At 35.1% G+C, this 19,593-nt stretch overlaps 3 protein-coding genes across 4 annotated transcripts; 1 reads left to right on the top strand and 2 right to left on the bottom strand.

The window, feature by feature from the left end:
- Positions 1-16: 16 nt before the first annotated feature.
- On the bottom strand, positions 17-3,240 carry LOC106119131 (DNA excision repair protein ERCC-6). Its single transcript, XM_013314018.1, has one exon. The coding sequence runs from the start codon at positions 3,172-3,174 to the stop codon at positions 220-222; it is 2,955 nt and encodes a 984-aa protein (XP_013169472.1). The 5' UTR covers positions 3,175-3,240; the 3' UTR covers positions 17-219.
- Positions 3,241-3,488: 248 nt separating this feature from the next.
- Positions 3,489-5,686, top strand: lic (dual specificity mitogen-activated protein kinase kinase lic). The gene is made up of 3 exons (XM_013313550.1): positions 3,489-3,833; positions 4,024-4,189; positions 4,352-5,686. The coding sequence occupies exons 1-3, from the start codon at positions 3,766-3,768 to the stop codon at positions 5,135-5,137; spliced, it is 1,020 nt and encodes a 339-aa protein (XP_013169004.1). The 5' UTR covers positions 3,489-3,765; the 3' UTR covers positions 5,138-5,686.
- Positions 5,687-5,824: 138 nt separating this feature from the next.
- l(2)k05819 (transmembrane protein 94-like protein l(2)k05819) lies at positions 5,825-19,454 on the bottom strand. Of its 2 annotated transcripts, XM_013313918.1 has the most exons (28): positions 19,263-19,454; positions 18,912-19,168; positions 18,734-18,841; positions 18,177-18,325; positions 17,895-18,047; positions 17,601-17,809; positions 16,772-16,991; positions 16,340-16,540; positions 15,786-15,970; positions 15,352-15,475; positions 15,132-15,266; positions 14,891-15,036; positions 14,674-14,804; positions 14,522-14,598; positions 14,145-14,344; positions 12,980-13,096; positions 11,956-12,088; positions 11,419-11,574; positions 11,010-11,138; positions 10,756-10,835; positions 10,266-10,389; positions 9,551-9,673; positions 8,907-9,071; positions 8,115-8,225; positions 7,689-7,854; positions 7,236-7,329; positions 6,516-6,707; positions 5,825-6,101 (listed from the first exon to the last, which is right to left on the bottom strand). In XM_013313918.1, exons 1-28 carry the CDS (start codon positions 19,376-19,378, stop codon positions 6,029-6,031), a joined length of 4,074 nt encoding a protein of 1,357 aa, XP_013169372.1. In that variant the 5' UTR covers positions 19,379-19,454; the 3' UTR covers positions 5,825-6,028. The 2 variants fall into 2 exon arrangements, with proteins under 2 accessions (XP_013169372.1, XP_013169374.1); XM_013313920.1 differs by lacking the exon at positions 12,980-13,096.
- Between the last annotated feature and the right edge of the window lie 139 nt (positions 19,455-19,593).

Genomic DNA, 19,593 nt, shown 5'->3' with positions numbered 1-19,593 from the left:
GTTTGTTATGTGAATATGTATTCCGTGTCACGTAAAACTTTGAGAAAAGTGACTTTTACTTTAAAAAAATTACAGAAAAATATCCGTAAAACTAATTTGAGTTTCAATTCCCATTTCCTCAACTAAAGAATTTATTCTGTTAAAGTGAAACAGCATGTAGTGTTAAGTCTTTAATACAAATTATATAAATCTTTGATTCATTTACTTACAATTAATCATTTACGCATTAATCTTAGCTGATTGCTTTATGGCTTTAACAGCCTTTTTTGCTCTCTTTGTAGCTTCCTCTTTAATCCTAAAACGTTTTTCTTTTTCAGACAACCCCATAACCACATCATGGTGCAAAGCATTTTTAACTGTTGACTTTGCAAAAAGTTTCTTTAAAACATAGTCATCATCATTTGTATCTTTTTCATGCTTTAGCTTTTTCTTTTTAACTTTTTTAATAGCCACTAGATTCTCAATTACATCATCTCTAACTGGCGACGTTGAATGGCGTCTTTTACAAATATTTGGGTTCCCAATATGATCAGTATTGGTATTTTCCATATGATCATTATTTGGTATTTTAATATGTGCAGTATTTTGATTTTCAAAATGTTTAATATTTGTATCAAACTCTGGCAATGAAATGGCTATAGAAGTTTGAGTTGATTTTACTTTAATTTCTTTATCATCAACTATATCAGTATCAGGAATTTTGACACTGTCTGCTTGTTTTTCTTCTAGTGTTTTTTCGTCTTGGTCTTTTAGTACTTCTTTCAACAAATTCTCTTCATAATTTTCCTTTACATGCATGTTAACAATGTCTAACTCAGATAATGCACTTTCAAATGGAACATTAGTTACTTTGTCATCTATAAAATTAATCTCAGGCAAATTTTCAATTTTTGGTGGATTTAAGAGCAATTGTCTTTTCTGTTTATATTTTTCTCGTGGATCATCATTTGTTATTAGTGAAGCATTTTCACGGGATATTTTTTTACTGATTTGTTTTGCAAGTCTCTTCATAGCCTCCAATTTCTTTTTTGAAAATGGTACATTGCTACTTAAATGTTTTTTGTCTTCTTCTTTTTTCGTTTTCTTATCAATTTTAACTTTAGTGTGTTTGAAAAGTGAAGCTGTCTCTGTGTCTCCCTCACGATTTGGTTCTTCTAAGGTGAAGAGTCCTTGTAAAGTACTGGTAGTTAGAACATTCTTTTGATTTGGATCAATTAAAACTTTGCTACTTAAAAAATTTTTGAATATTTGCCTCTGATAAATTTTTTCCTCAATAGTGCCTGCAGAAAGAAGTCTATACACGGTTACATTTCTTTCTTGGCCAATTCTCCATGCCCTTTCTTTAGCCTGATTGTCTGTAGCAGGGTTCCAATCAGGATCATACACTATCACTCTGTCAGCACCAGTAAGATTTACACCTAAACCACCTACTCTTGTTGTTGCCAGAAAAACTAGATATTCTTTGTTTTCATTAAATGTTTTAATTAAATTCTGTCTAATGCTAACACTCACTGAACCATCCAATTTAAGATATTTATATTCATTATTTTGTAAATGTTGTTCCAAAATGCACAGCATTGCTCTGGATTGAGAAAATATTAAAGTTCTGTGACCTTGCTTTTGCCATATTTTTAACAGAGATTGAACAACAATCATTTTACCAGACCTCTTCCAATGTCCAAAAGTTTCTTCATTTATATCATCAGCATCTTCATGTGCCTCATATAAATATATATCAGGATGATTACAAATTTTTCTCAAAGTAGATAAAGCAATAAGTACTCTCGCTCTAAGTGGATGCCCATTTCTGCTCTCTTTATCAAGAATGCTTCTAACCATTGTACTTGTTAAATAACCCATGTACAAGTCTTTCTGTTCTTGAGTTAAAGCACAGAACAAAACTTGTTCATTTTTTTCAGGTAATTTAATATATTCCTGCACTTCTGCTTTAGTCCGCCTCAATAAGTAAGGCGTTATCATATTTTTGAGGGCTTTAGCTATTTCCAAAGCAGTTGCTTCCTGAAACTCTGTGGCATTTGCATATCCACCTTGGGTAATGGGTACAGCAAAATATTCCATAAAGGCCTTATGTGTTCCTAGAAGACCAGGCCTCATGAAATCAAATAAGGACCAAAGTTCTTGCAAATTATTTTGCATTGGTGATCCAGTAATTAATAACTTGTGAGGAGTTTCAAATTGTTTCACTAGTTTACTTACTTGAGTCTCAGGATTTCTTATTTTATGACCTTCATCTAATATTAAATAGTGCCATTTATAGGATAATAAACATTTGCTGTATTTAACTACACCTTCATAGGTGATTAACAATATTCCATGTGAGGCTTGAACATCTCTCACTAGTTGATTGTGATTACCATTGTGGGAGCCAGAGTGATGCAATACAGCAATCCTTAGATTAGGACACCAGTAATGAAAATGGGATACCCATTGGTATATAACAGTTGCTGGGGCCACAATTATTGTTGGTCCCAGTCCAACCCATGGACCGCTATTATACTTGGCGAGACCAGCCAGAAATGCAATTATTTGTACTGTTTTTCCCAGACCCATTTCATCTCCTAACAAACCTCCACCTTCAACTTGATGTAACTCCCACAACCATTTAACACCAGTCTTCTGGTATTTATATAATTGTTTCCAAATATATTGCGGAATGTAAAGACCATTTTGTAGTTCGTGACTGTCTTCTATATCGGTATTTCCATCTAGAACATATTGTAAATCTGCTGTGTAATAATCTATAGTACTTAAGTCAATTGTCCCTGAAAGCGCGTTTTTAACATTTTGTTTCCATTTACTGATACGCTGATTAAAAATATGTTTATTACCATCATCTATGATTTTCTTCATGTTTTTCTTGGTTCGAACAGAGAAAGGGGAAGTTGGACCTTTTTTACAATCGTCGTCACTAGACAGTATATAATCAGAATCACAATCATCAGTATCGCACTTAGTAGGAGACTTTGAATGTTCACCTCCCTCGGAATCAATCTTATTCTTTCTAACATTCTGAAAGTTTTTGTTCTGTTTCTTTGAAATGTTTTCCGCGGCGTCTTGACTTTTCTTTGAAACCACGTCTTTATTGCTTTTATTATGATTTCTATGTTTAGCAAGAGCTAATTGATTTTCAAGGTATTTGTTAATATCAGTCATTATCAAAACAACAATATTGTGAAGTGGTTTAAATATAATTTAAGTTTTAATGTTGTTTGTTTTAATTTTGACATATTGACATGTTGAAACATGAAAATGAAAAGTATATTTTTTATAACAATTAATTGTCTATAAGGTATTTAGCCTTCACACTTAAGAGTTTCTTTAACTTTTACATCCTTAATTAGCTAATTTTTGATTGCACAGCGCATTTGAAATTTAATTTAAAAATTAGAACCATATAAGAACTGATATATAAATCAATATTAAAGATTTAGAAAACAGCATCACTTGACTTCACATATCAGGCAACACTAGCCTGAAGTGTCAAATACTTATAACTCCACTCTGTAGGGTTTTCTTATTTTTGTTTTATTTGATAAACCTTATAAATTTGCAATCAATTTATAATACAGTAAAATCAAGTAAGAGATGTAATTAACTTTATAACTGTGTTTATTTTAATATAACATAGTAGAAGTATCATATAAGTGGTTAGGACGTATACCATTTTGCCAAGCTTCTCAAAATTTTCCTTGAGTGTTCTGTAAACTCCGCCGATTTGAACAGTAGACTACAGTTACATAAAAAATGTCCGGTAGAAGAAAGCCGCCGCCGCCGGGCTTCAGTTTTAAACCAGCTGAAGAACAAGTCAATGTGTATGTATATCGATATTAGATCGAATTTTATTATCTTTTTCATAATTATCTATACGTTTAACCTAGTAATTCTAACAGGTTATATTATTTATATATCAATATTATTTTAAAACACTTGTTACCTAACACCATTTGCAACTTCTAATATTTATTTAGTGCAATATGTTTCAAAACTAATATGTACTTTCAGAACCCCTCCAAGGAATCTTGATAAGCAAACAACAATCACAGTTGATGACAAGACATTTACTGTCCATGCAGATGATTTGGTGAAGATATGTGACCTTGGCCGAGGAGCATATGGTATTGTGGAGAAAATGCACCATAAGCCAAGCAACACTATAATGGCTGTTAAGGTATAATTTTTAATAATATTCAGTGTTAATTTACCATTAATTGAAAATGTAATTCTTGTCAGCTACATAAAGTATAGTTGTTTTTATTGCTCTTTTGTGTAACTGTGGACTATAATAAATAAATAAATAATCTGAGAAATTATTTTTTTGTTCAATTTCCAGAGAATTACAGCAACATTTAACACTCAGTCACAAGAGTTGAAGCGCTTATTGATGGATCTAGATGTGTCTATGCGAGCTAGCGCATGTCCTTACACAGTACACTTTTACGGAGCCATGTTCAGAGAAGGGGATGTTTGGATCTGTATGGAGGTTATGGATATGAGCCTTGACAAGTTTTATGCAAAAGCCTATGCAAACAATAGAACATTACCAGAGAATATTCTTGGAAAAATTGCATTTTCTGTAGTAAGTGCCTTGCATTACTTGTATTCGGAGCTAAGAGTTATACACAGAGATGTGAAGCCATCCAATATACTTATAAACAGAAAGGGAGAGGTGAAGATGTGCGACTTTGGTATATCAGGTTACCTTGTAGACTCTGTAGCTAAGACTATAGATGCTGGATGTAAACCATATATGGCTCCTGAAAGAATTGATCCCAGTGGCAACCCGGGACAGTATGATATTCGTAGTGATGTTTGGTCGCTTGGTATATCAATGATTGAGTTAGCAACAGGAAAGTATCCATATAACACATGGTGTACACCCTTTGAACAGTTGAAACAAGTTGTCAAAGATGACCCACCAAAGTTGCCAAGTGGATCATTTTCACCAGAATTTGAGGACATGGTCACTAAATGTCTTAAGAAGGACTTTAAACAAAGACCCAATTATGATGCTCTTTTATCACATCCATTTTGTCTAGAGCATAGTAAAAAAGAAACAGATGTTGCTTCCTTTGTTCAAGAAATTCTTGACTTACCGAGTCCCAGTGGCGATTGTTAATTAGAAATTTTTAATTTACCTATAAGTACAAGTTTTTAGTAACTAACAATAATGTAGGATATTAACTGAGCGAATGAGATATTGAACTTATTAACATTACATTTTTGAAATTGTAACGTAATCTGTGCAAGATGAATTACTTCCAGTCAATTTTAACATGCTTTCAAATCGTGTGAGAGTTATGAAAGGAATAAAAAAAAAATTGTAAAATTATATTTGGAAATATAACATTTACCACATAAATTGTTCATGTCATGTCATGGGATGTAGCGTTCCGATAAGAATATTTTTCAGCATACAAACTTAAAAAATTGACTACTACGTGTAGTTTTTGACAAATATGCAATTGACAGTCATTTTGACTTTGTTTCGCCGAGATAGACGGACATTAAACTGTTCATCACTTATAATAGTTCAAACTTGAGGCCGTTTAGTGTAAAAAGGCCTATGCAACTGATGACACTTGTCATCTATATAGCAATATTTTATATTATTATACATCACAAGTTATTAGTCAGAATAAAATATTTGTTTATAATTTGTTTATTATTTTTGTCATCCTTTTGATAACAACTATTCCATGGACTGTGCGCTTTTAGATTGTTGTGTACTATTTCTAGGGAAAAAATAATAAAAATGTAAAAAAAGTACCAATAAAAAACATATCTGATTAAAATCATTGGCGTTTATTGTAAATGTTTGATATCAAAATCACGGCACAAAATAAATTAAGTACAAAATATTTAGTTAAGTACATATCAAGTACAATATGCTTCATTTAATCTTAATAATTAATGTTATATCACTCAAGTACGTTTACTTCGTCTGTCGTAGGAAATATTAAATACAATATGTCATTGATTTAAAATACATTAATTGACTAGATATGCCTCAGAAAGGTGAGTTCATCCCTAACTTTGTGCCGAAGTCCAATCTCGCACGACGCTGGTTGCGCACGTCAGCTCTGTACAAAATAAATAATAATAAATAAATCACTAAGTAATATAATAACTTTTATAGCTGATGATTTTATTTATACAAAGAAATATAATATTTTGATATTTATAATCATGAGATTTGTTATATTTAAAAACAACATTCACCTAGTTGTTATTAAACATTTTTTTTATATGAGACTAGCTGTCGCCCGTGATTCCGTCCCCACGGAATTAAAAAAAAAAAACTTTATAAGTAGCCTATGTGTTCTTCCAGACTATGTTCTACATCTATGCCAAATTTCAGCGAGATCCATGCAGCAGTTCTGGAGATACAGACATCCAGTAAGAAGTTAGATGAAAGATAACATAGTGCAAATTGGGTGATGTCCCCCGTTTTTCTTAACCAGTTCTAAAGTGAAGTGTAATCAACGTAAACTGACTTGATCTCCTGCCACTTGATGAGCTCGTTGAGCAGGAGAATAACGAGTGGTGAGGCGAGATACGCGAGTGCCAGCGGCCACCGCACCACGTACCGCAGCTCGCACAGCCCCCACCGTGCGCACGCCCCGCCCACCGCCCTGCCCCCGAACCCGCCCACACACGCAAAGCTGAACACCCCCTGAACTACCACCCTGATTACAAAACAATCTAATTAAATATAAAATTGACATACTATATGGCAATCTGTAGTACAGGCACAATTATTTTCATATCTTTTTAATAATTCACAAGCTATTGCTCGCGACTCCGTATGCGCGGAATTAAAAAATCTATTTTCTTTCTGTGCATCCCCTCCTCCGTCGATTAAAGGTAGGCAACGCATATGCAATTGCGTATTTCTATGGGCAACGGTCACTTCGCTATTTCAGCGATTTCAGGTGGCCGCTCGCTCGTTTGCCACCTTATGATATAAAAAAAAAAAACTTAATTAAAAAGTTTATGTGCTCTTCCAGATTATGTTCTATGTCTAAGCCAAATTTCGGCAAGATCCATACAGCTGTTCTCAAGATACCTTCAAACAAATATCCATCCATCCATACAAACATTCGCAATTTTAATATTAAGTAAGATTAAGATAATTTTTGAGCACCAAAACTCATAATTGTCTTAAAATCGAAATCGAGATGTAACAGTAGTTAAAAGAAGTATAGTATATTTACAGCAAGAATACTGTAGCCATCCACACTTTATTAGTCCAGAAGCCGCCCTGCCAGATGGAGCGTTGTCTCTCCACGAACGATATTGATATCACAACTGCAAACAAATATTTAATCTGGTAACATTTTATACTATTTTCAAACCTAAGTAGAAGTTTCCATTGTCAAAACACTTGTATGGAAACGTATTGTAAACTGTTGTCTGAAAAAGAAAGGTTTATTAAAGAATTTCAGCAACGTATTTAACGTAAGCAACAAAATAAAATAATTGTGCAGAAGTGTATAGCTGTTTTTAATCAAAAATATATATATTTTTATAATGAATTATAGCCGAACTTCTTGTTAAGGTTACTAGTTTCGATAGATAGATATAAGATTTGGGTGTTCCCGATGGTCCTTCGAGCAGGATTATAGACTTGATACGATTGAGATGGTGTAGTTCATATTTGTACTGACTGAGATGCAGCGTGAGTAGTGCGAGTGTGAGATGCTGCGCGAGGTAGAAGCCGTCGTAGAAGTCGTCCCCCCAGCCGTGCCAGCTGCGACGTGAGAGGTCGCGCTCCTCGCTCACATTGCCCACGTTCACAGGGTACACCAGCCAGCAAGATGTCTCACCCGTCGCCTAAGAAGGAATCATTTATTAAAACATATGAAAAAAAAACTTTCTTGATTATATTTGATTTTTCTTAAGAAAATGAACTCGCCAGGCGGATGAGTGCTACACTAACACCTTTATTAATAATAAAAATATATATATTTGAAATGGTTTATGCACAGACTTAATGTTAAAATCGTATAATAAAAAATGACATTATATGAAATTACATAATTTGGTTAGACATAAAACCTATTAGTATAAGTAAAAGTTATATTTGCACAAACCTCAGCGATCTGTTGGCAGAAGCTGCGCAGTGTGACCGCGTACAGCGCCAGTATAGAGAGGGCGGCGGGCAGGAACTTGCACCCGTAGCACCAGAACACGAACACCGCCATCTACACGCACATTTATACTTTAAGATAAACTCCACTGCAAAACTATTCTATAATAGTAACGTTTTAAACTGTTCTCTGTAAGATTTTTTTTTATTTTCGTTATTATTAACTTGGATTGGAGACTATGAGCGTAGATTTCTAATATAAAATCATGCGACCTTACTATTATAAATGCGAATGTTTAGATGGATGGATGGATGTTTGAAGGTATCTCCAGAACGGCTGAACCGATTTTTTTATAACAGAAGGGGGCAAACGAGTAGCGGGAACACCGAGGTGTTCAACGACGCCCATGGACATCAGCAATACCAGAGGAACCACAGATGCGTTGCCGGCCTTTGAGATAGTGATACGTTTACTTCTTGAAGGACCCTAAATCGTAGTGGTTTTGGAAATACCGCTGAGGAAATTTTCGGAAATTGTATCAAGTCTATAATCCTGCTCGAAGGACCATCGGGAACGCTCAAGTCTCTTAAATGGGGCGTCGTTAGCAAAAGGATCGCGATGAAATTTGGCATACATTTAAAACATAATCTGGAAAAAGACATAGGCTACTAATTATGTTTTTTTTATTCCACGCGGACAGAGTCACAGGCAAAAGCTAGTCTAAAATAAAAGATGACCCTATAATTTTGTTATAAGTAAAATCAAGCTATACTTGTGCACATTAGTGTTGTTAACCTTAGGGCTGAGGTCAGCGTGCGGTCGCGTGGCTGCGCGCTGCATCACGGCGGCACGTACAGGCTGGAAGGCGAGCGCGGCGGACACCAGCGCCACCGCACCCGACGCGAACGCCGCTCCCCCCGTGCTCAGTGCGAGCGGCAACAGGCAACAGAACGAACCCACCTAATTAACAAGCAATTTATATGTACATAACGTTGTTAATTTTATATACAGTTATATAGAACAAAGAATTTGCAATGTGGTATACATAAAAGATCTTAAATATGCAGTGTTAGGAAGAAATCCGGCACAACACTAGCCTTATTAAAATCTCAATGTTTATGTCCCCTCACTAATCAATCTGACACGTGACTTGGGAACGAATGCACGCCATTCGCTCTTCTTATTCTTGTGCCTCTTCAGTCTTGAAGGTTGGCCGCTAACTTGGAATAATTGGTTCTGTCAAGCGCAACAGGCGAAACAGTTCCTCTGCTGACCTAATCCCCGTCCACTCCCTCTCGTCCATTCGCTCTAAATGAATCTAATTAATATCTAGAAGTAGTTTTTTGTTTACCGTTCGTTTCCATGCAAAAACATATACGTTATGAGTGTTTTCACAGTGGTTACCCACTGTTAAAGTAGCTGTCTGAAGTCGTACTGACCTGCAGCAGTGATATGAAGCACGCGCTGCACATCCAGAACTGCGTGGAGTTCCACAGGCAGGTCATGAAGTGGCGCGACATCGTGATCAGCGCGAACAGAGACACGTCCGCGTCGCGCGTCATCTGCGCACGCGCACAATATTGTGACGTCACACACTCAATCGCTAAAAGGCTACTCTGAACTGTCAATTTAATGTTGGATATCCATACTAAGGAGTTACCTAAGCAATCATTATATCTCATCGAGGATTTCAAGACTAGAAAGTAGAACATATCTGTTTTGTTTACAAGTGCAAGTAGACTTTATTTTAATTTTAATTCTTGTACTATTAGAAAGATTACAAACCAAAAAGTTTTTTGGCTTTATTTTTAACGTGCCATATTGGAATACTACTTACTAGTATAAACAAATATACAGTAACAACATTTACTTACAAACCTTAGTATTGTAGTAGTTAGTTAACGGTTGGTTTTGCCATTTATTTAAAAGCTTCAAAAGTGCAGCGTGAAAAATTAATTGCACGTCTTTATAACGACCAAAGAGTCTAAATTCCATGAACTTTAAACAACCATAACCTCAAAATGGATGAATATTTGAAAATTGGTACAAGTATAATATCGTCGTTATCTTAATATAGTTGTCTCTACTTTTTCAAAGAGAATGTGAGAGATGGCAATATGTTTGATGTGTTTGTCAGTGGAAAGTGAATGTTACCGATAGCGAGCAGGGCACAGAGTTGAGAGCGCGTGCGAGCTGTATGGGGCCGACACATGTTGTCGGCAGCTGGTACGCTGGCATCTTCTGACACAGCACCGGGTACAGAGGCTCTACGGCTATGCTGGACACATATATATTCGGAACTGTACTATGTATCAACTAGTTGTCATCCGCGACTCCGTCCGCGCGGTATAATAAAAAACGTAATTAGTAGCCTAGTTGTTCTTCCAGACAGTGTTGTATATGTATGCCAAATTTCATCGAGATCTATGCAACCGTTCTGGAGATACCTTCAAACAAACATCCATCCATACATCCATCTAAACGTCCGCATTTATAATATTGGCAAGAAGTAAGATGTACTTACTTTGACAGATATTGTTGTCTCTGTTCAAAGAGAACGGTAAGGATGACAATATGTGTCGATACTAGTGATACTGCTGACAAAACCCACTGTTATTATATGTTGTAAGTATTCTATACATACCTGGCATCAGCTTGCATGAATATCTCCATATTGAGGCAGTTGGCGGCAGAACCCATCACGCATACTACCTCACCATAGTCCTAAAGACAAATTGTCAAATACTGTTACATTTGACAGGTATGTATGACAAGTGTGTCTCATTTGACAGGCATATATGATAGTTGTGTTACATTTGACAGGTGTGTAAGATAGTTGTGTTACATTTGACAGACATTTCTGAGAGGTGTGTTGATAGATGTCGCTGTAATTCACACCTGCATGATCTGTATCATCTGCCGCACGGAGCTGGAGGTGCAGTCGGTGAAGAGCGAGACGAGCAGCGGTACGTTGTCCACCTGCTCGATGTGCGGACGAATGTTCTCTATGCCGCGCGGCAACTTTGCCTGATGATAATATTGCGAGTTGATTAGAACTATTGAATTACATTTAATCCATTACATTCACTTCTGGCAGTGGAACCTGATAGTTACAGTTTGACAGGAATCAAAATATAACTGTCATATTAATATAAACACATAGTCATAACATATGTTTAAAATGTGAAATCGTTTGTATAGGTTTTACCAGTTGAGATGTGGAAATTTAGTCTTAAAAATGCTTGTATTGAACAAATCAATAATATTTTTGTGAGTGTTTGTAGTATATGCTAGGTAACAAACTCACGCGGTTGCTCATATCAAAGTTGACAGGTGCGGAGTGGTCTGTGGAGTCTGTGAGGCAGGAGAGCGAGCGGCAGGCGTCCAGCGGCGACTCCGCGCCCTCACCCTCGGCGCCCAGCAGCGAGTCCGTCGACTGCTGGGACGCTGACACACTTCCACGCTAAGTTAACAAACGAACAAATGTCTTAACACGTTCAATGCTACCACGATTTTCACATATTAAAGTAGGCTCATAGGACGAGTCGGTGGCATTGATCGTGTTAAAATTATTGTCGGATAGTTATAGGTGAGGTGAGGTTATAGGCTTGAGGAATTGTTAAGCATTTTTATAGGAGGCGGAAAAGCTTAGTCTAAATAACAGTGCCATCTTGAATATAGCGTTTTCTACAGATAAAAGCGCCCTCTAGATTGCGACAACGATTGTACAGTTTTAAACAGGTAAATGGTTGAGGTTCCCACAACGTACATCCATCTGGGAAACTCATCCAGTTGTCGATATTAAAGTGGGATGTTTTGTTGTATGACGTCATAAGAAACTAACCTTGAAGCCGCTATGCGTGGTTATCGAGTGCCGGGCCTTTTTGATCTCGTTGTCAAATTTGACAGTTGTGTGTTCTACATTTATAGCCCCCGGGGCGGACATCGACAGCGCCTTGGATGTATTCATGTTGTTGCTGTTGAAAGAATTCTCTAGTATAAAGTACTAAACCTTTAAGTAGTCTAAAAAACCTACTACCCCTGAATTGTAAACGATTAAGTGTTAGTGACATGTTCAGTTAGATACAGTATGTTCCTATCTAGCGATAAATAGATATATAAATACAGTTTTTCAATGAATTATTAACAAACTATTTCTATACACTTTAAATAAAATATTTGAGAGCAATATTCGATACAGATACGATATGCACATTGCATATCAACAATCGCTAGATATGATTTTTTTTTAGCAAAAATGCATGTGTTAGCTACTTGAATGTTAAAAATCGTGCAAATTAAAATCAGGCAAATAAAATACAAAAATTAACGAGTGCATTCGATGAATTATTGTGTAATTTTTTATTGTGTTTTAAATATAGCTGTGTACTGCTCAGTGTGGTGCATAAAAAAGTAAATTATAGGGGTATTACTGGCTGAAAAGAAAAGGCTAATAGAAAGATAAATCTACAACTGAAAACCTTCTTTGTATGTGAAATGAGAGAGTTTGTTATATTTTGGCCATTAATTACAAAGTTTTGTCAGAAATTGTAGCCATAATGAGCAAAACTTATAGAATCCTTAATAATTTTAAAGTAAATAAGTCCTACGTCACACCTCTATATCCCATAAATTTTAAATATTATTTAATCCACAGAGTACATAATTGTCAACTATTAAAAAAATTAAGGCTTCTTTATGGTTGATGACGAGACACAATTTAAATTATATTGGGTAACGTTACCTCTCTAATTTAAATTGCAAATCAACTAAAAAAAAATTACAGCAAACGTTATAACCAATCGTATTCATAACAAGAGTATAGGAGGCGTGACGTCAGACGGCGCGACAGAGCGTTAAAGACAAACCTATAGAAGCCGAGCGCGGCATCGCAAGTGTTGATGGCCCTAGCGAGTTGCGAGCCAGTGTTGGCGCGCTCCTTGCCCGCCGGCAAGGTTTGCGACGACAGCGGCGACGCTCCCTTGCTGTCGACAACATACAATAAGTGCGCGCCATTCGTGCTTTAATTATTTTCTAAAATGGCAACTCTACACCAACTGTCAGTGTCAAAGGTTACACAATTTGACAGTGTCATAGACAAACCCCCGCAATGAGACACAGCTTCGTGAAAGCAAATTGTATAATGAAACAATTTTAATGATGGTTTTAACATAATATACAAGATGCGTAAAGCGAAAGTTTTGAAGATACAGTTAATTTATGTTTTATCTTTTTAAAATCTTGTCGCAATTTTGTCGAAGGTCACTATTTTTATAATAGGCATAGTATAAAAGCACACAACATAGAACACATAGTTTAAGAATTAACAATGGAATGAAAACATCTAGAAAATGGCAACACCAACAAAATAAACGGGACAATTAAAGTGAATAGGTTAAAAATGTTGCGTGTTTTAACTGCGTATGTGAAAAGTGTAGTTTGATACAAATAATCCAAAGTGTTTTGTTAAAATCCATTTCCCAATATGAAATTTTACAAGCATTTAATATGCGATGGATATAGAACATATCAAAACCATAACCCACAATTACCTTATATTTCGACACAGCTTTATTATTTAACGTTACAATTTAAAGCGCATCTCATCAACTGTCAAATAAATGTAAAAAAAAATGTTATCATTAGTCAATATTATTAGGACGAATTTTAAAGACAAAATCACACAGCTCACAATTATAAACAAACCGACTGAATCACATTTATAAAAGTAACACAATACTAAAAAACTAAAACCATTATCTATATTAAATTCATAGGTGTTCAAACTGAACATTATTCGACACATATTCTGATGCATAGTCCCTTATTCCATTAATAGATTATTTAATAAATTGGAACTGTAAAAAACCCTTTATTTAATCCTGTACAAGCTTTTACTTCAAATAACATTAACATTTATTTAAAACCTTCTTACTTCGTAGCTGGTCGAAAAGTTTATCATTATTAATTTAACCTCTTTGCTTACTTCATACCTGGCTGAAAAGTCATTTTTTTTAATCTAACTTCGCTTACCTCGCGGGGTCGTCGCTTATAAGTGAGATGTGGCAGTTCCAGCCGGACTCGAGGCCCATCTTCTCGCTGAAGACGCGAGACCGCAACTCGTTCTCCTTGCTAAAGTGCACAAAGCGGATGCACGCGCGCTCCAGACGCTCGATCAACTCCACCATATCGCTCTGCGCCTGGTACTGCATTGTCACCATGCCTATGAACACCTGCAATATTACATTTGGTCCTAATTACCATTTTAAAACATAATTTTTGTCTCTATTACTTTCAAATGCAATGAGAGGCTATAGTTAAACAGTAGAGTTTCATTTTTGAAATTAAAAAGACCGTTTTATTGTATGCGTATACAATATGTTTTCAATTTAAAAATCACAAAAACGTACCTGATTGCATTGCATGTCAAAAAATCCGTCAGCATCGTTGACGTCGTCATCGGTTATTTCATTAAATAATAACGAATCTAAAAAACAAACAATCTTACTAATATTATAAATGCGAATGTGTGGATGGAAGTAGAGAGGTGATGAGAACCGACCTGTGGAGTGGAAATGTAACGCGGGTGCGTCCGCCCACTGCTGCGAATGAGGCGCGTACAGCCTCCGACTGTCCGCCGGCAGCTCGAGGTACATGCGAGACAAGGACGGAGCGATACCGCGCGTCAACGGCCTATAAAGTCAAAATATGTAGACAGAGAAAGCAATAACGGGAAAACTATATGTACGAAAAGGACGGTACGATGTCGCGTTACTGACTTGTAAGCGAACGCTGTGCAGTAAGCTGTGAGTGAATTCCTCTGATAGAAGTCAATAATCTTCTTGCGATCTGACGGCGATATCGGAGTGAGGTCCCGACCGTTCCAGTAGTCAACGCACGAGTCAAGTATTATATCTGCTGTGCCCTGAAAACAAAAAAAATTACAAAAATGACGTAATTTATCTAAAAGCGAATAAACAATTTATGCAAAAATATCTTTACGACAAACCATATTCGTACCTGTGTCAGCATTTGCAATTGATTGGCCTGATCTTTAACAATGACAGCCAACATGTGCGGCAATGGTACCTTCACTCGCGTACTCAGGTGCAAAGAACGCACAAAGCGAGTCTCTCGTCTGATTGTATCAGCTTGCTAAATTAAAAAAAAAAACAATAATTTACAAACAAATTATACACATCGTAAATTTATTGATCCTTCGAGCAGGATATGCACTTACCAAATGTCTGAAGACGGCAAGGCAGTCCTGGATATGGTAAGATTCAGCCACAGAGTCGGTGAAACCTATTTGCTTAGCAAGCTCGCAAAGGCAACGGCGGTTCGTCACCGGCACCAGATCTTCGCTGAAAGTTCATCAACAAAATACTTAATTTACTAAACTTTCTTAAGCATAACAATACTAGACAAATGAACTAGCTGTCCTTCCGCGGAAAAATAAAAAGAAAACTTAATTAATAGCCTATGTATTCTTCGCAGCTATGTTTTATATCTATGCTTAATTTCAGCAAGATCATCCGATCATCAAACATCCATACATCCAAACATTCGCATTTATAATATCGGATACGATGTGTTGACAGAAACAGCTGAATTTTTATAAAAATATGTATCACTTTACGACAATTTAATCACTTAATTATGTCAGTAATTTACCTATATTGAGCTTCGCAGGTAAGATGTGCGCAGAAGTGTGCATACGTGTGCCGTGGTGCGGGCGCGCACGTGTTGAGCAAAGCGGCCAATCCGAGCGGCTTGAGCCGCGCTATGTGCGTCCGCCATCTTTGCTCGTCAAACTCGACTCGGAATGGCGCGTTTTGATCGTGCGTTAAATCTAACACCTAAAAAGTTGCCAAATTCATTCATTGGATTGCTACAATAATAACTCTGACATTACTTTCAATATTTTATTTGAGTATGCAAAAATAATCGTTTGTGATCTTTACTTGAAATTTCAAATATTAAAATGTTAAAAATTATACTTTTAACACATATTAAAGTTTAATATTTTACATAACATAACGCAAAATCTGCATTTAAACTACTCTGAGTAGCGCAGTAAGAGTTTATGATGTTTATTTGTATTTTTCATATGAAATAATCTATTTTCCCCTTTTTAATTGATATCTTTTGTATATGTTATTTTGTTTTTGATTACTAAGCTGTATTTTTTTATTTTGGTGACTTTATAAGAAAAAAGTTATACTAACCTCTACAATAGTAGAAGCGTCAGGATTCTGTTTATTGTCACCCATGTCCGTTGTGTTTTCACTCTGATGCTCCATTGAGCCCACGAGACTTGTTTTGCTAGAGTTTTGAGACATGGGACTGGAATTGCGAAGGAAAAATACCTTTTCGGCTGTCGGATTCGGCCATGATAAGATTCCTTTTTTGTCTATACAACATAAAGCCTGTAATTTTTTTTCCTTAACTTAATAAATCGAAATCTGTTTTTGTAACTATCTTTTTAATTTGCTAAAGAATTTTAAGTATTAAAATAATAAAAAACAATAATTGCATTAGAGAACAGTGTTATGACAAATTCTTCAGCTATATTAAATTTGCAACAAAGTCTTTTTTTCTCTAAAATTCTCTGGTATATTATATTATTTAGTGTTTATTAATTTACAATATCTTCATACCGATAAAGATCCAAGCACATGAACAATATTAGCTGTTCTTGCAACCATATCTTCTCTGCCGAGTAAAATATTAAAGAATGTCTTCCCTAAAGAACGTAGACTGTCCGGTTTCAGGTTAGATTCACTTAGCGCCTGTATGAGGGGATCGGTAGCGTCTTCGGATATTGAACAGGACTTCGGTCTAACATACTTTTGTCGGGTCTCTGATAATAATTTAAACCTAAAAAAATATTTTTTTACTTGTATCCTTTTGAATTTGTCATCTGACTTATGAAGTTGAGTGGAATGTTTAATCCTCTATGAGTTTTTACTCATTTCGTTTTGTTTTGTTTTTAAATATGAATAAAATAAGTCTTGATAGAAAATAATTCCTAGACTGAAATATATGGTTGCAATTAATTTTAATTTTAAAACATATATACTTATAGACATAATTAATTAGAATCCTTTAGCGCGAATGACGTGCTTTCGTTACAAAGTGAAGTGTCAGAATGATTAGTGAGGGGCCATAAACGTCGACATTTTAGTAAGGCTAGTGTTGTGCCAGTACACCGGCACAGTGTGGATTTTCTTCCTAACAGTACAGTTACTAAAAATGTTATTTTTTACCAACTACATTGTACGCACACATATATTATATTTTAAAAGTTGTCATGTATATATTTTCTTAAAAAGAATTTCACATAACAAAAATAAGTTTTTAGTAACAACCAATTATTCCTATATAACAGTAAAATTATTGTCACCAAAACTGTAAAAAAAACCACTAAGAAACTAGCATGTCATCGAATGCACATCAAAAACAAATAATGTATTAAAATCTCTTTACCTTGCTAAACCATAACAATTAAGAGTGACCCATGCAATTGGGAATATAATCTGTAGAAGTGGTAATGATGCGGCAATTGTTTGCAAAAAATAGATCTCGGTCCAATGCGTGATGCCGGGCAAATGGTACATGTGTCGAAAGAAACTTGCCACCACCATAATTGATATTACAAGTGGCAACACTATGCCTTCCATTATTTTTACTGTGCACTGAAAAGTAAATTAAAGTTATTGCTTACAAAATTGTATTATTTTTATTATCATATTTTCTATAAACTAAATGTATACAACTCACCAAATATCTTTGCTTCTCAAATACTGTAACTGGTCTACTTGTGGCCTGATCTAAAGCCAGTTTTAAATTCTTTAAATATGGAGTTTCTAGCATTTTGTAAGCTTTATTTTGATGTGGTGTACGTATTCTTGGTGTACTAAAATTATCTTTACTCTGGAATAAACAAGCATTTGATACATCATGGCACCTTCCTCAAATAATATCAGGGTTAAAAATTTGATATTTAATTCCAGGGCTGAAAAAGCATTAGTGGTTAAGCATTTAGAAAAATCTAATTCTTACCTGAGAGCCAGGTTGAAAGATCTGTCCAAAGAAAAGTTCAGGATCTTCTTCTTGTAGGCCTTTGCAATGGCCTGGTACCTCCTGGCCAGGTCTTAGGACAATTATATCTCCCTCCACAAGGAGTGACCATGGTAAATTTACTATTGTTCCTGTAATGATGACACAGAAATATTTAAACATGAAGTTATATATATTTATTCTTTCAATTAATAGTGAACCACAATATTTTTCAATGATTTCACTAATATCATAGTCAAAGACAATCCAAAGGAAATGTCAAACTAGACATAGATTCCAGTATGCTTTGACATATTAATATTAGCAGATGATGTCAACACATAATGATTGACACACATTTGTAAAATATTACTTATATAATAAATGCAAATGTTCAGATGGATGGATGGATGTTTGTTGGAAAATATAACGGAAGGGCTTAAAGTATCTAGCTGAAATTTGGCACAGATGTAGAACATAGCCTGGAAGAACACATAGGCTATAGGCACTAATTGTGTTTTTTTTATTCTGAAAAGATCACACCTAAAGTCTTTACATACCATCTCTGTAAGTCCATTGCAAGATAACACATGGAGAAAATGGAGCACACAAATGTGGATAGTGATTCTCTTTCCACACTGCCTGTTGTATTGATTCATTTAATGATTCTGAATAAAGCAAAGTATACATTTTATACATTGAAAGTATCAAACATACATTTCAGTTATTAATACTTACTTAATACTTTGCGTGCCCGTAATGTAATTTCATTTCTGTATATATATTCTTCATTAAATGCAACAAGGAAATTTAAAACTAGTATAATAAAAAGAAACAAAGCTTCCCACAGTAAATAAGACTGTGCCAATAAACTTTCTCCCACTAAATATGTCAAAATTAAGCATATTATGTACACTGAGATAATAGTATATGCAACACCGGACAAGAGAACTTTGTCAGAAGAAAATGATATGATATTACGAATAAAGTCGAATCTGAAAATTAAATAATTCAAAACAGATTAGTCGTCATTAAGAATTATATTTAAATATACGAGATGAATACATAAATAGCCCATAGCCAACATACCCTTTAAGAGTATTCTGTTTATGTTCATTTATCACACTTTCTATATCATTCCGTAACCTAATTAGAGCTTCTTTTGTTGAAAATCCCAATATGTGTTGTTTATTATCATCGTCCATTATATTACATACTAATTACATAGTTATTTAAACGAGATTTAAAGCTTTTTCATTTAATAATTACATAAATCTTTAATAACATCAACATTATAAGTGAAGACTTTGACATTGACAGTTAGCATAAAAATAAAGTGTCTGGATGTTGTTTGGCGTTTATTTTGATAAAAATAGCAACTGTAGTGCTAAAAGGTGGTTAAAGTAATAATGAACTTAAA

This window comes from Papilio xuthus, unplaced genomic scaffold (assembly GCF_000836235.2).
Source record: "Papilio xuthus unplaced genomic scaffold, Pxut_1.1 DF827542.1, whole genome shotgun sequence".
Taxonomy (NCBI): Eukaryota; Metazoa; Arthropoda; class Insecta; order Lepidoptera; family Papilionidae; genus Papilio; species Papilio xuthus.
This window is presented reverse-complemented; position numbering and strand designations above follow the sequence as displayed.